Source organism: Furipterus horrens, unplaced genomic scaffold (genome assembly GCF_987537825.1).
Source record: "Furipterus horrens unplaced genomic scaffold, mFurHor1.1.pri manual_scaffold_5, whole genome shotgun sequence".
NCBI classification, from domain to species: Eukaryota; Metazoa; Chordata; class Mammalia; order Chiroptera; family Furipteridae; genus Furipterus; species Furipterus horrens.
Genome location: NW_028327175.1, coordinates 158,040,426 through 158,057,162, shown reverse-complemented (window position 1 = coordinate 158,057,162; position 16,737 = coordinate 158,040,426). Strand labels below are relative to the sequence as shown.

General features: G+C 34.5%; 1 protein-coding gene and 1 non-coding gene across 2 annotated transcripts in view; one reads left to right on the top strand and one right to left on the bottom strand.

The window, feature by feature from the left end:
* CTNNA3 (catenin alpha 3) overlaps positions 1-16,737 on the top strand; it is a 1,620,658-nt gene that overhangs the window by 136,725 nt on the left and 1,467,196 nt on the right. Inside the window, exon 5 of the mRNA XM_090278091.1 lies at positions 15,362-15,481. Within this exon, the coding sequence (XP_090134217.1) occupies positions 15,362-15,481 (120 nt within the window). The remainder of the gene's footprint in view (positions 1-15,361; positions 15,482-16,737) is intronic.
* Positions 12,802-12,908, bottom strand: LOC150010163 (U6 spliceosomal RNA). The gene has a single exon (XR_016511443.1). It is a non-coding gene; the product is annotated as a U6 spliceosomal RNA (small nuclear RNA).

Genomic DNA, 16,737 nt, shown 5'->3' with positions numbered 1-16,737 from the left:
TACTGACAAGGGGGTGTTGGGTTATTTTCTGGAGGGCTAGTATGTCACTAAAGCAGGCTTTTGATATATTAAGTTTTTAAAAAAGCAAAACAAATTTAGATTTTAATCATATCTGTAGGGATTTAAAGTCTTTGTTTTATAGAATTGCTTGGTTGCTTCTACTGTCTCCTTCCCATCTCTGCTTTTTGAGGAGAGGGGGACAGGACTAGGATCAAACACTTCTCATTTTGTATCCTGGTGTCTGTTCTGAGTGAAATATTCCTTTCCTTTGTTAACATTCTGAGGAGTTATTTTTTCTTTCATAGTAAAAAATAAATCCCACCTTCATCTCTAAAACAATCTCTCTTAGCAACTTTCAATTATGCAATACAGTGTTATTAACTATAGTCACCATGCCGTACATTAAGTCCCTAGACATACTTATTTTGTAACTGGAAATTTGTACTTTTTGATGCCCCTCACTCATTTTACTCACCCCACCCACCCACTGCCTCTGGCAACCACTGGTCTGTTCTTGTATCTACAAGATTTAAGATTCTTTATATAAATGACATCATATAGCACTTGTCTTTGTTTGCCTTATTTTATTTAGCATAAATGCCCTCAGAACTCATCTATGTTGTCACAAGTGGCACAATTTTCTTTCTCATGGCTGAATAATATTCCATTATATACATATACCACACTTCCTTTATCCATTCTTCTGTTGAGAGACACTTAGTTTGTTTCCATATCCTGGTTATTATAAATAATGCTGCAGTGAACACGAAGAGCAGATAACTTTTGGGGTTAGTGTTTTTTGTATTCTTTGGTTAAATACTCAAAAGAGGAATAGCTGGATCATATGGTAGTTTTATTTTTAATTTTTTTGAGGAACCTCCATACCGTTTTCCATAGTGGTTGCACTAATTTACATTCCCACCAATGGTTCATAGGGGTTCCCTTTTCTTTACATTCTCACCAACACTTGTTTTCTTGACTTTGATAATAGTCATTTTAACAGGTGTAAGATAATAGCTCCTTGTAGTTTTCATTTGCATTGCCTTGATGATTAGTTATGTTGAGCATCTTTCATGTATTACTGCCCATCTGTATGTCTTATCTGTAAAATGTCTATTCAGATCCTCTGCACATTTAAAAATAAAGTTGATGTTTTGCTATTGAGTTGTATGAGTTCTTTATATCTATTAGATATCACTCCCCAATGAGATGTATAATTTGCAAATATTTTCTTTCATTCAGTAACTTGTCTTTTCATTATATCAATGCATTTTTTTTGCCATGAAAAATCTTTTTAGTTTGATGTAGTCCTACTTGTTTATTTTTGCTTTTGTTGCCTTTGCTTTTGATGTCACATCTAAAAAATTGTTGCTAAGACCAATGTCAAAGAGTTTATTGTCTGTGTTTCCTTATTGTCTGAGTTTTATGGTTTTAGGTCTTAAGGTCATGTCTTTGATCCATATTATGTTAATTTTTCATCTATGGTATAAGATAATGATCCAGTTTCATTCTTTTGCATGTGGCTGTCCAATTTTCCCAAAACCATTTATTGAAGATAATTGTCCTTTCCTCATTGTATGTTGTTGGCCTCTTTGTCATAAATTAATTGACCATACATGTGTGGTTTATTTCTGGGCTCTCTGTTATGCTTCATTGATCTATATGTCTGTTTTTAATGCCAATATCATACTGTTTTGATCCCTATATCTTTGTAATACAGCTTAAAATCAGGGAGTATGACACCTCCACCATTGTTCTTTCTTTAGCTTTTTGAGATCTTTTGTGGTTTCATACAAATTTTAGAATTGTTTGTTCTATTTCTGTGAAAATGCTGTTGTTATTTTGATAGGGATTTTGATTCTGTAGAATACTTCGGTGGTATGGACATTTCAATAGTATTAATTATTTTAACCCATGAGCATGAAATATTTTAAAATTTATTTTTGTCTTCAATTTCTTTCATCAGTGTTTTATAGTTCTCAGTGTGCAAGTTTCTCATCTCCTTAGTTAACTTAATTTGTAGGTATTTTATCCTTTTTGATGCAATTGTAAATGGATTGTCATCATAATTTCTTTCTGATAGTTCATTGGTAGGGAATAAAAACACAACAAATTTCTGTATATTGTATATTCTGTAACTTTACTGAATTTACTTATTAGTTAAAATGTTTTTTTGGTAGAGTCTTTTAAGATTTTCTACATATAAAATTGCATCACCTGCAAATAGGGATAGTTTAACTTATTTCTATCTAATTTGGATGTCTTTCTTTCTTATTCTTACCTAATTGCTCTGAGTATAACTTACAATACTATGTTAAAGCAAAGTGGCAGAAGTGGGCATCCTTGTCCTGATTTTAGAGGAAAAGCTTTCATCTTTTCACTGTTGATGATGATGTTAGGTATGGCCCTAACATATATAGCCATTATTACATTTAGGTATGTTGCCTCTATTCCCACTTTGTTGAGGTATCATGAATGGATATTGAATTTTGTCAAATGCCTTTTCTGTGTCTATTGAGATGATCATATAATTTTTATCCTTAATTTTGTTAAGTGGTGTATCACATTGGTTTATGGAGGTAGAGCCATACTTGAATTTCTGGAACAAATTCCACTTAATTATGGTGGATGATGTTTTTAATGCATTCTTGAATTTTGTTTGCTAATATTTCATTGAGAATTTATGCATCTATATTTATCAGGGATATTGGCCCATAATTTTCCTTTCTTGTGGTGTCCTTTTCTGATTTTGGTATTCAGATAATGCTGTCCTTATAAAATGAGTTTGGAGATGTTCTCTTTTCTAGTTTTTGGAAGCATTTGAGAAGGATTGGTATTAAATATCATTTGAATGTTTGGTAGAATTCACCAGTGAAGCTGTGATTTCCAGGACTTTTGGTTTTTGAGAGATTTTAAATAACTGATTCAATATCCTTACTGGTAAATGGTCTGTTCACATCTTCTATTCTTCATGATTTAGTCTAGGAAGGTTGTATATTTCTAAGGATTTATCTACTTCTTCTAGGTTGTTCAATTTGTTGGTATATAATTGTTCATAGTAGTCTCTTATGATAGTTGGTATTTCTGTGGTATCACATATAATGGCTCTTATTTCATTTCTGATTTTACTTTAAATTTTTGTCTCTCTTTTTCTTTTTTGATGAGTCTCTCTAAGGTTTGTCAATTTTGTTTATCTTTTAAAAGAACCAGCTCTTAGTCATTGATTGTTTCCGTTGTCATTTTAGTTTAGTCTCTATTTCATTTATTTCTACCCTGATTTTTTTTTTTACTGATGCAAAATATCTATTCCAAGTTAGTTATTTTATACAGTGGTTTCCCCCTCAAGACCTGTGATAACGACATCTTTTAAATCTGTAAATAATGTTATCAAAATAATCTTAATCTTTGAAATCTCACAAAAATTTATATTTTACAATCCACCCTGAATATCAAGGCTGCAAGAATAACACATTTCCTATATCCAAATATTTTACAGCTGTACCCAAAAAAGGGGGAAAAAATAAAAAGGAAAGAAACCCACATATGCTTAGTTAAGAGCTAATGTTACCCGAGCAGCCAAAAATGAAATAAAATATCCAAATTATTAGCTTTAATTTAATACAATTATAACTCCAAGAGTCACTTTATCATGGACAATGATTGCTTGAGCACAGGGGTGAGTGCCCCAAGGGTTGCTGGAAGCTGTAACTGCAGACCAGTGTCTCCTTTCTGCACTGCCAGCTCCCACTTGTGCATCACCCCATATACACTGTGTGTGCGCCTATTTTAACAATCTTTCCCACCATACAAATTTCTCTCTATTAAGCAGATAACAGGAAGAACAACAGCAAAAGCTAAACAAGCCAATCACTCTCTTTGGGAGAATGTGCAGATATGCATTTATATTTGTTTTATCCTTCAAAGCCTAAAGATATAAGAAATCTTGTTAAAAAAAATCAGACAGGAACTTGATATACTTTTCCCTCTAAAGAATAGCAGCTTTCAAGGCAAATTTTTTGGTATAAAGCTCTCAAATGTATCTTCTATTTCTTTGGTCTTCACTATTTTATCAGTTCACAGCAAAATTAAACAAGTAGAAAGGTGAGGGTGGGGTGGGGGGTGGGTTAAGAAGTAGTCAAGGAGAAAGACAGTTTCAACGTGAAGTTTTCTTCTTTTCAGTTTTCTGTATTCACTTGTTTTGCCGCTTTCTGAAGACTGAAATTGAGCTACTGGAAGGTGATATGAAGAATCTTCTACTGCTTCAGTAGAGAAGTCACTTATTATTTTGGATCCATTTCCATCACTATCCAATCATTAAGAGGCCACAGGAATCTAACACGGGTAGCGGCCAAGCCACAGCTAGGGACCAAACACAGAGTCTGAGGGCACGTCCTCAGCTTCCTGATCCCGCAGAGGTGGAGAGCCCACAACCATAACAAAGCTCTTCCCAAAATGGCTGCCTGGCCCACAAGGCCCAGGAGGGGTGTTTACCCTGATTTTTTAATTTCCTTCTCTCTATTAAATTGGGGCTTCATCTGTTCTTCTTTTTTAGTTCTATGACTTATAATTTTTTTTGAAAATATGTATGTTCTTTATTTCTTGAAAAAGATTTTTCTTGTGTCTTGAAATGCATTTATTGCTATGAGCTTTCCTCTTAGAACTACCCTTGCTGCATCCCATAGTTTTGGTGTCTTTTTTTTTCATTCTCAAGGTATTTTTGATTTATCTTTTGATTTCTTTGTTTACCTATTGGTTTTTCAGTAGCATGTTTTTTAATCTTCACATATTTGTGAATTTTCTAGTTTTTGTCTTGTAAGCTTTTTAGTTTTGTACCATTGTCATTGGAAACATGCTTGATATTATTTTAATTAGGTATTTTGGAGAATGTTACATGTGCACTTGAGAAGAATGTGTATTCTCTTGCTTTTAGATGAAATAGTCTATATGTCTATAAAGTTCATATGATCTAACATGTCATATAAAGCTGATGTTTTCTTATTGGTTTTTTGTCTAGGTGATCTGTCATTGATGTAATAGGGGTATTAAGGATTATTACTATTATTCTTACTATTATTCTCACTATTATTATAATGCTATCCATTACCCCTTTAGTTCTGTTAATATTTGCTTGATATATATAGGTGTCCTATATTGGTTATATAAATATTTACAAATGTTATATTCTCTTGTTGGACCGATCACTTAGTCATTATAAAATGCTCTTCTTTGTCTCTTACTATGCTCTTTGTTTTTCGAAATTTTAAATTACAGTTGACATGCAATATTATATTGGTTTCAGGTGTACAAAATAGTGCTTAGACCTTCATATAACTTACAAAGTAATTAATCCAGATAAATCTAGTAACCATCTAACACCATACATAGTTACTGCAATATTATTGACTATATTCCCTATGTTGTACTTTACAACCACATGACTATTTTGTAAGTATCAATTTCTACTTCTTAATCCATTCCCTTTTTTAACCTATCACTCTCCAAACCCTGTCTCATCTGGCAAACTTCAAAATGTTCTCTATATCTGTGAGTTTGCTTCTTTTTTTTTGTTTATTTATTTTGTTTAAGTTCACATATAAGCAAAATCATATATTTGTCTTTCTCTGTATGATTTATTTCATTCAGCATAATACCTACCCATGTTGTTACAGATGGAGAATTTAAATCTTTATATGGCTGAGTATTATTCCATTGTATATATGTACCATTTTTCTTTATCCATTGATCTATCAATGGGCACTTAGGTTGCTTTCATATCTTGGCTATTGTAAATATACTATGTTGAATATATGGATGCATATGTATTTTCAAATTAGTGTTTTGGGTTTCTTTTGATAAATGCACAGAACTGGAATTGCTGTGTCCTTCTTTGTATCTTGTTGTACCCTTTGTTTTTAAAGTGTATTTTGTCTGGTTTAAGTATTAGTACAGCTCCATGGGTCTTCAAAGCCAAGTGTTTTGGAGGCTTATGTCTCAAGTTATCATCTTAAAAGTTAGGGTACCTGATATGGTATATTAACCCTTCACTCCCCAGGGAGATGCTTTTTGTTGTTGTTGTTGTTTTTGCTCCATTGGAGGTGGGATTTATGACAAGATTGTGCCTCCACCTTTTCAACCTGCTTCAGTGTGGTTTTCCTCTCATTTTCCTGGGGTAAAACAGTTTCTCCACCAAATTTTTTTCCCCCAGAGGAAATTGTTCCATAGATGTAGATTCAGTGTGTCTGTGGGAGAAGGTGAATTCAGGATCTTCCTACATTGACATCTTGAATTGGAACTTGAGCTAAAAGGAAAGTGATGAGAAAATACTCTGGGGGTGTTTACAGTACTTATTTTTATGCCAAGTTTTTGGCTAGGGGATATTGTTTGCATCTTCTAATTCCAGCCCTTCCTGTGATATTTGATAAGGCAGTCAAATAGGACAGAATTTTCATTTGTTTCTCAGACAATAGACCATTTTAATACTCAGTTTTGACAGCTTTAGAACATAGCTAGATTTTTTTTGGGTTCAGGTTTATTCACCAGGCTTTTTTCAGGTTTCAGTTTGGTCTGTAATGAGTTAAAAATATTAACACAAGATATAGGAGATCCAAGATAGTGGAAAAGTAAGTGGAAGCTACACTAACCTCCTCTCAGGACCAATCTGGAATTACAATTACACTGTAGAGAAAGCATCCTGATTAATCAACTGAACACTAGCTAAAGAGAAGCCTATAACTAAGGACAGACAGAAGAAACCACTTTGCCACAATGAGACTGGCAGGGAGTGTGGAGGAGGTGTGAGTGGGAACCTATAAGTGACAGCTGAAGTTCCAGAGGGATATTTCAGTGGCTAGTGGGTTCCCCCTTAGAAGTGTGGAATCTAAACCCCAAGCTGGGCTTCCCAGCCTACAGCACCAGAGTGGGGAAAGGAACCCAGCTAATATCCAACCATGAAAAGGGTTTCTGTCTGTCAGGGAGAGATGGTTGGAGACACAGAGAGCTTCTGAAAGGGCCAACACAGTTTCATTTGCAGCCACTTACCCTGGGCTCCAGCAGAGGGAGGGCAGAGTGGACTAGAGACACTTGAGTCTGTGGCTGGTGGCTCTGGGGAGAGAACTGAAAGAACAGCCACCAGGATTCCTGTATTGGGTCATTCCTCATTCTGCAGAGGCTATCTCTCTTCTCCAAGTGGAATCAGCCTGAGGGGAAGCAATAGCCCCACCCACAGGAATTACTCTGTCCCACCCTGTGATTCTTTAGCTGGGCTGCTGATTACAGCTTAAGGCTATGTCATTGATTAGTTTAACAACTAAGTGAGAAAAATACAAAGAATCAGCCAAAATGAGAAGACAAAGGAACACCCCAAATGGAAGAACTAGAGAATTCTCTAAAAGAAGAACTAGAAGAAATGTAGGCAAGCAATTTATCAGATAGAGTGTTTAGAGTAATGATTATAAGGATATTCAAAAGCATTGAAAAAGATATAGAAACCATAAAAAAGGATCAGACAAAAATAAAGAATCCCATATCTGTAATAAATTATATACAGTAATGGAAGGAATAAACAATAGGTTACGTGAAGCAGAGGATTCAGTCAGTGATTTGGAGGGCAAGGTAAAAAATCAAAACAAAATAAAACAAACCAGGCAGAGCAGCAAAAACAAACAAACAAACAAACAAACAAAAAAAACGAGGAGAGCCTAAGAAACTTTTTGGACAACATGAAGCACAAAAACCTCTGCATCATGGGGATACCAGAAGGAGAATACAGTGAGCAAGGGATTGAGAAACTATTTGAATAAATAATGACCGAAACTTTCCTAGCCCGATGAAAAAGACACAAGTCCAGGACGCTCAGGGAGTCCAAAAAGTTGGACCCAAAGAGCTCCACACTGAGATACAGAATAATTAAAATGACAAGGCTAGAATCCTAAAAGCTGCAAGAGAAAAGCAGGTAGTTACCTACAAGGGCTCACCAATTAGAATGTCATCTGATTACTCATCAGAAACATTTCAGGTCAGAGGGAGTGGCATGAAATATTCAAGTTGATGAAAAGGAAGGACCTACAACCAAGGCTACTTTACCTAGAAAGGCTATTACTTAAAATCCAAGGAGAAATAAGGAACTTCCCAGACAAGAAAAAACTAAGGGAGTTTGTTAACACCAAACCAGTACTGCAACAAATGTTAAAGGGCTTGCTTGAAGAACAAGAACAAAAATGGAAAGAAAGAAAAAACAGAAGAAAATAGTCTTAACAATAAAATGACACTAAATACGTATCTTATCAATAATCACCTTAAATAAAAATGGCTTAAATGCTCCAACCAAAATACATAGGGTAGTTGAATGAATAAGAAAACAAGACCCATATATATGCTGTTTCAAGAAACCCACCTCAGATAGAAAGATACACATACACAAAAAATAAAGGGATGGAAAAAAATATTTCATGCATATGGAAAGGAAAAAAAACTGGGGTAGCAGTACTCACATCCAACAAAAGCAATTTTAAAACCAAGGCTATTGTAAGAGCCAAAGAAGGACACTACATAATGATAAACATTTATGCACCCATCATAGGAGCATCTAAATATGTGAAGCAAATCTTGATGGACATAAAGGGAGAGATATACAGAAATATAGTCAGAGTTAGGGATTTCAACACCCCATTGACTTCAGTGGATAGATCTTCCAGACAGAAAATCAACAAGGAGACAGCAGCCTTAAATGATACACTAGATCAAATGGATTTGATGGATATCTTCAGAGTATTTCACCCCAAAGCAACAGAATATAGATAGTTTTCAAGCACACATGGAACATTTTCTAGGATAGACCACAATCCAAAATCTGTGGGACACAGGAAGAGCAATCCTAAGAGGGAAATTCATAGTATTACAAGCCTATCTCAGAAAAACAAGAAAAACCTCAAATAAACAATCTAACTTCACACTTAAAGGAGCTTGAAAAAGAACAACAAAGCCCAAAGTGAGTTGAAAGAAGGAAATAATAAAGAATCAGAGCAAAAATAAATGAAATAGTCTTAAAAAATGATACAAAAGATCAATGAATCCAAGAGATGGTTCTTTGAAAAGATAGACAAGATTGAAAACCTTTAACCAGACTCATTAAGAAAAAAAGAGAGAGGACCCAATAAATAAAATCAGAAATGAAAGAGGAGAAACAATGGATACCACAGAAATACAAAGGATTGTAAGAAAATATTATGAGCAACTATATGCTAACAACCTGGACAACCCGGATGAAATAAGTAAATTCCTAGAACCATACACTCTTCTAAAAGTAAATCAGGAAGAATCAGAAAATCTGAAAAGACAGATTTCACCTAGTGAAACTGATGCAGTAATAAAAATCTCCCAACAAACAAAGCCCTGGACAGGATGGCTTCACAGATGAATTTTACCAAATATTCCAAGAAGAGCTAACACCTCTCCTTCTTAAACTATTTCATAAAATTCAAGAGGAGGGAAGGCTGTCAAAATAATTTTACAAGACCAGCATTATCCTAATTCCATAAACAGATAAAGACACTACAAAGAAAGAAAATTATAGGCCAGTATCCCTGATGAACATAGATGCTACAATCCTCAACAAAATATTAGCAGACTGAATACAGCAGTACATTTAAAAAAATCATACACCATGGTCAAGCGGGATTCTGGGAATGCAAGGTCAGTACAATATCACAAATCAATAACTGTGACACACCACATAAACAAAATGAAGGATAAAAACCACACAATCATATCAGTAGATGCAGAAAAAACATTTGATTAACTTCAGCACCCATTTATGATAAAAACTCTCAGCAAAATGATATTAGAGAGAATATACCTAAACATAATAAAAGCCATATATGACAATCCGACTGCCAGCATCATACTCAATTGCCAAAAACCATAAGCATTCCCCTTAAGACAGGGATGTCTGCTTTTACCTCTCTTATTCAACATAGTACTGGCAGTCCTAACTACAACAGTCAGACAAGAATAAGAAATAAAAGGTATCCAAATTGGAAAGGAAGAAGTTAAACTGTCATTATTTGAAGATGACATGATACTGTATGTAGAAAACCCCAAAGTTTCCACCATGAAACTACTAGAACTGGTAAGTGAATTCAGCAAAATGGCAGGATACAAAATTAATATCCAGAAATCAGTTTCACTTTTATATGCCAATAATGAACTAACAGAAAGGGAAATTAAGTAAACAGTGCCATTCAGAATTACTGCAAAAAGGAAAAAATACCTAGGAATAATCCTAACCAAGGATGTAGAAGACCTGTACTCAGAAAATTATAAGACACTGAGGAAAGAAATTGAAGAAGATACAAATAAGTGGAAGCACATACTGTGTTCATAGATGGTTAAGAATTAACACCATTAAAATGTCCATACTACCCAAAGCAATCTATAGATTCAATTCAATTCCTACCAAGATTCCAATGATGTATTTCACAGAACTAAACAAATATTTCAGAAATTTATATGGAACCACAAATGGCCCTGCATAGCAGCAGTGACCCTGAGAAAGAACAAAGTTGGAAGAATCATGCTATCTAATGTGAAACTATACTGTAAGGCCATAGTAATCAAAACAGCATGGTACTGGCATAAAAACAGACACATAGATCAATGGAACAGAATAGAGAGCCCAGAAATAAACCCATACATCATAGTCAATTAATATTTGACAGAGGAGGGAAGCACATAAAGATAGTTTATTCAATAAATGGTGTTGGGAAAATTGGACAGATATATGCAGAAAAATAAAACTAGATCACCTTCTTACACCATGCACAAGAATGAATTCAAAATGGGTCAAACACTTAAATGTTAGACCCAAAACCATAAAAATCGTTGAAGAAAACATAGGCAGCAAAATCTAGAACATTGCTCCTAGCAGTATTTTATCAGATGTATCTTCCCAGGCAAGGGAAACAAAAGGAAAAATAAACACATGGGACTACATCAAACTAAAAAGTTTTTGCACAGCAAAGGAAACCACCAACAAAATAAAAAAACAACTCACAGAATGGGAGAACATATTTGCCAATATATCTGATAAGACATTAATATTCAAAATTTATAAGGCACTTATAAAACTCAACACCGAAAAAACAAGCAAGCAAAAAAACTAACTAAAAAATAGGCAAAGGACCTGAATAGACACTTCTCCAAAGAGGGCATATAAATGGCCAATAAATATGAAAAGATGCTTAATGTCACTAATCATCAGAGAAATGCAAATTAAAACCATAATGAGATACCAGTTCACATCTGTCAGAATGGCCATCATCAACAAATCAACAAACAAGTGTTGGTGAGGATGTGGAGAAAAGGTAACCCTAGTGCACTGTTGGTGGGAATGCAGATTGGTACAGCCACTGTGGAAAGCATTAAAGAGATATCTCAAAAATTAAAAATGGATCTGCCTTTTGACCTACTGATCCCACTTCTGGAAAATCCAAAGGGACCCAAACGCTAATTCAAAAATACATAAGCACTTCTACATTAACTGCAGTGTTATTTACAATCGCCAAGATATGGAAGAAGCCCAAGTGTCCATCAGTAGTTGAGAGGATAAAACAACTATGGGACATTTACACAACGGAATACTCCTTGGCCACAAAAAAGAAGGAAATTTTACCCTTTGCAACAGCATGTATGGGCCTGAAGAATTTTGTTAAGTGAAAGAAACCAGTCAGAGGAAGACAAATATTATATGATTTCACTCATATGTGGAATCTAATGAACGCACTGAACTAACAATGAAAATGGGGACAGACTCAGAGTGAGCAAGATGACAGTAATGGGGGTGGGTGATGGAGGTGAGGGGGTGGAGGGATTGAGCAAAAAAGAGAAAGGACTCATGGAAATGGACCACAGTGTGGTGATCGCTGGGAAGACGGGAGTATAAGGGGACTAAAAAGTAATGAAAAAATGCAATAAAGATTAAATAAAAAAATATAAAGTACAGCATAGGAAATGTAATCAATAATATTGTAATAATCATGCATAGTGCCAGGTGGGTGCTGGAAATATCAGGGGGAACACTTAGTAAAGTATATGATTATGTAACCACTGTACTGTACACCTGAAACTAATACAAAATATTGAATGTAAATGGTAATTTAAAAAAATTTAAAAAGTAAAAAAAATATTAACATAAGATAAATTCAATGTTCAACAAATTATTTTGGGGTTCTTGAATTATTTTAAATTACCACTCAAAACTTTGAACAGGCAGAACCCAGGAACATTAAAATCTCTTCGATTAATTGTGCTTCTTTTCTTAACTTTAACTGAGAGATAATTTATTTTGAGACATAGTCAATATAATAAAGTTACATTGGACTGAACTAATGTAGAAAATCTCAAGAGGTCTGGCCTATGGGAATGAAAAATCTTCAAATTAAGTCAACATCAAATATCTTGAAAAAAAAGAACAAATTTGGATTATACTTTTATTATTTTCTCCTGATTGTTTTATTTTTTATATTTTTAATTTCTTTTTTTACTGTTGTTCTATTACAGTTGTCACCTGTTGCTGTCCACTGCCTGCCCCCGCTCCCCCAGTCAGTCCCCACCTGTTGCCCATGTCCATGGATCATTTACTGTATACCAGTATACTAGTTCCTTGACTAGACCCTTCCCTTTCTATCCTCCCTCCCGCCCCCCACCCCCTGGGGTCACTGTTAGCCTGTTCCTTGTTTCCATGCCTCTAGTTCTGTTTTTCTCATTTGTTTGTTTTGTTCATTAGATTCCTGTCATAGGTGAGATAAAAATATGGAACGCTTCACGAATTTGCCTGCCATCCTTGTGTGGGGGCCATGCTAATCTTCTCTGTATTGTTTCAAGTTTAGTATATGTGCTGCTGAAGTGAGCACTCAACATCAAATATTTTTAAGTAAAATCTAAACCTCACCTTAATCATCATCTTATTTTAATCTTTTGTTCTTCAGTTTCTTTTGCAAGGTAAAATTATTGCTTTTATTCTTTAGCATCTTTAGGTGTATATATGAGCAGGTGTTGATGGGGGTTTAAATAGGGATCTAACACAAAGTTACACTATGGATTTTATGTGACCTCTCCTTGACAATTACTTAGTTTTGTAAATAAAAAATCTACGTAAATGAACGAATCATTTTAGTTTGAATATTATGAGCTATTTAGTATCAATGAATAGAGGATATAAGCCCTGATAATAAAAGTTCAAGCTAAAATCTCCATATTATGCAAACTCTGACCTTCAATGAAAACATTTTATAGTGATGTATCCTTACTGGATTTTCTCTTTCTTTGGCCATGGTCAGATGATCTGGAATTATTGGTTTTATGTTTCTTCACTTGTGTTAACCCTAAAGTTTCTATTTGGAGTTGTATAAAAGTTCACAGACATAAATGTAAGAAAGAAATATGAAAGAAGTAAAGCTAATATTTCTTAGGGAACAGATTGATGGGCAAAATAGTTTGTATTACTTATAGATAAAATTACTAAAATTGTTTACAGTTTTAGATCTGGTATTATTTTGATTTGAACATAGTGAGAATGGACTAAAGAATGGCAAGGCATAGAAATGATCATATAACATAATAAACAGTATAATGGTTATTAAAATTATGTTAAAAAGTTTGTGTACTATGCTATAACAGGGGGAAATGAACAGACTTTGGTTATGTTTAAACTGATGGGTGGGATTAGTTCCTATTTAAGGCTCCAAAAATTCTCCCTGTGATTTAAGCCCCTAATCAATTTCCTTCATATCTTTTATGTGGGCAGAGTCTCTCAATTAATATCAATGAGTTTTTTCTATTTCATCACATGTTGCTTTTATTCCTTGTTTGCATTCTCTTTACTATGCCTTATGTTAGAGTTAATGATGGAGTAGAAAGAACACAATATTGTAGTCAAAACCCAGTTTAAACTATTTTGAGTCCCAGTTTACTCATTGGTAGAATGGATAGAGAAGTAGGAACTCCTGTGGTTCTGGTGAGGATTAAATTGGAAAGCATAAAGTATCTGCCAGTGAGCAGGTACTCAAATGTGAGTCTTTCCCATTTGTGAGTTCCATGCCACACCTCACCTATACTCTGTAAATTCATTTGGCATAGGAAGTGTGTTTATATTCATAGTGCCTTGTGCATAGTAGGTTCTAAAAGATTATGTTGTTGAATGTAATTTACTGTCCTGCTGTAGAAGCTTAGTACTGTTATTTTACGTTTCTTTTTCCTCTGTCACCTTGTATTGAGATAAACATGTTGCTTTCACGAAATTGAGGATTTAATTCAATAGAATGCCATTATAATGTGACTTATTCCATAGAGTTTGAAATAGTAAGGGTTGAATCATTTCCCTGGAAACTTAATTATATTCTGTAAAATTCTATTAGCCTGTCTCATAGCATCATAATCACAGTGGAATTCTGGTGTGTTTATGATGGTGAAATCTCTATCTAATGTAGAAATCTGTCCAATGGTACACAGTGAGCATATGGAAAATAAATGATATAAAGCAAGAGAAAATGCAAATATCTTGCAAATGACATTACTTGACATTTTCAATCACCAATCCTCCAAAGTATGTCCTAATTTACTAAAATAAACCAACAATTTATTTCTTGTGAGTTCCCTTTGCTTAATTACTTATTATTAGTATAACAATATTCTGTGATCCATTGCAATTTGTCTCCTTTGTTTTTATCTAGTATCTGACTTGAAAATGAGCAGAAGCATTCTGATTCAGCAGAACTGATTTCATAACTAATCTATGTTTTAAGCAGAAATGAATAAATGTTTGCTGAACATGCTACATATGCTTCAATCATCAGAATGCTAGTCTTTTTTACCTTCTCAAAATATAAGATCTGAGAGATCTTCCTGGCTGAAGTTTGCTGGGTGCCTATTCAACATAGATACTTCTACAGAGGCAAGCAGCTATTTTTACATAAATTTGTTTCCATGGTTGGAATGTGAAAGCTTTTTTAATACCTCCTTATAATTACTTGAAATTATACATTCATTGCACTTTTCTTTCCTTAAAAGTAGCAGTGTATGCTAAGACATGAGGAGTTTAAAAAAAAAAAATCCAGTATGCCCTTTTGTTGAAATGAGGACTAAATGGGCTTTCATTTATGCAATATGCTGTTTGTACAGTTTCTACGTCTTTATAATCAAGTCCTAATTATTTTTTGGGAAGGAAATTAGCTAGCATTTATTACCTACATTTTGTGAATGGGGGAAACTGAGGCTCAGTATCAACTATTTCTCAGTGTTAGCTAGTTAGAAATTTGAGGAAAAAATATGCTGCTATCTACTGATTTACTTTTGTTTTTAATTTCAGTTTCAAAGGACATTTGAATCTCTCAAAAATGTTTCCAACACATCTGACCTCCAGAAAACCTACCAGAAGCTTGGGAAGGAGCTGGAAAATTTGGATTATTTAGCCTTCAAACGTCAGCAGGTAGGACCCAGACCTTTCCTTGGTGGAGGAGGTGAACACTTCAGGCTTGTTGCGGTTTTGCCTGTCAGGGTGCGGTAGGCCTGGGGACATTTACCTTCTAATGTTTAGGGAAGAAAATAAGTTGTGCTGTGCTGTGTTGACCTGACTGTTCATATGACTTCCTGCAGTGTTCCGTGGGGTTCTTACTTTTAGATATGTACCACAGGGGTTTCCACATGTGTCCTTTTACCCCTCTTAATGAAAACTCCTGCTGGTTTGTAAAGGTACAACTACCCTTTGACTTAAGGATGCTTAGGGAAGCTCTGGGGATGCTTGACCAGTTGGGGGATACATGGGAAAAATCAGCTGAAAACCAGGTAAAGGATTTGGTTGTAAATATGCCAAAGGGTCATAAATATGTCAAAATATGCATCAACCTTTAGTTTTCTTATTTGATCTCTGAAGATTAGTAACAATTTGCTAAAATGTATAACGTTACAGGAAAACATACTTTACAAATGCAAGTCTTTTTGCCTCCTTATATAGATACCAAGATAAATTCAGAGCCAAAATAGATCAAGGCTACTTTTAGAGTTAGTATTTTATAATATTAATAATCATTACATTCTCTGTGTTTGTGTAATACTGCCATTAGCAGCTAGCTAACTACTTTTCCCAAGTAGGATAGTCTCCAGTTTCTTTATGGCCACTAGGTGGCAGGTTTGTCAAACTTTTACTTTTATGGAATATTTATTCCCATCAGCAATGCCAGTTAGATGTTTAAATTAGGTTACACGAAATTTGGGAATGTGCTCAATGATGGATAGCGTCTAGAAAAATGACTAAGTGGCTGAGTCGGATGGCCAAGCACCAAGTCCATTACTTAAGATTCTTTCCTGTTAGTGTGGCAAAAGGTGTGACTCTCTTGCCATTTCCAATTTCACAGATTTTTAAGATCTTTTGGATGGGGGTTTTCAAAGCAGGACTTCCTATGTGTAGTTATACCTCATGAAGTCAGCATAATATGATCTAGAAATATTGACTTGAAAAGGGAATTGTGTTTTAGGTTTCGCTTTATTGTAGACATTACACAGGCATCATTTAATCTTCCCCAAGGCCCTGTTTCCCTAGGAGCTACATTTGTTTGGTAGAATGTTCTGGGCAAATGCAATATCTCTGCACATAATTTAATTTATATTAAAAGGGACACACTATTCATTTAAGTTTATTTTAAACCTATTTTTAAATTAGAGAGGGCCTAGGTATTAGCACATGTA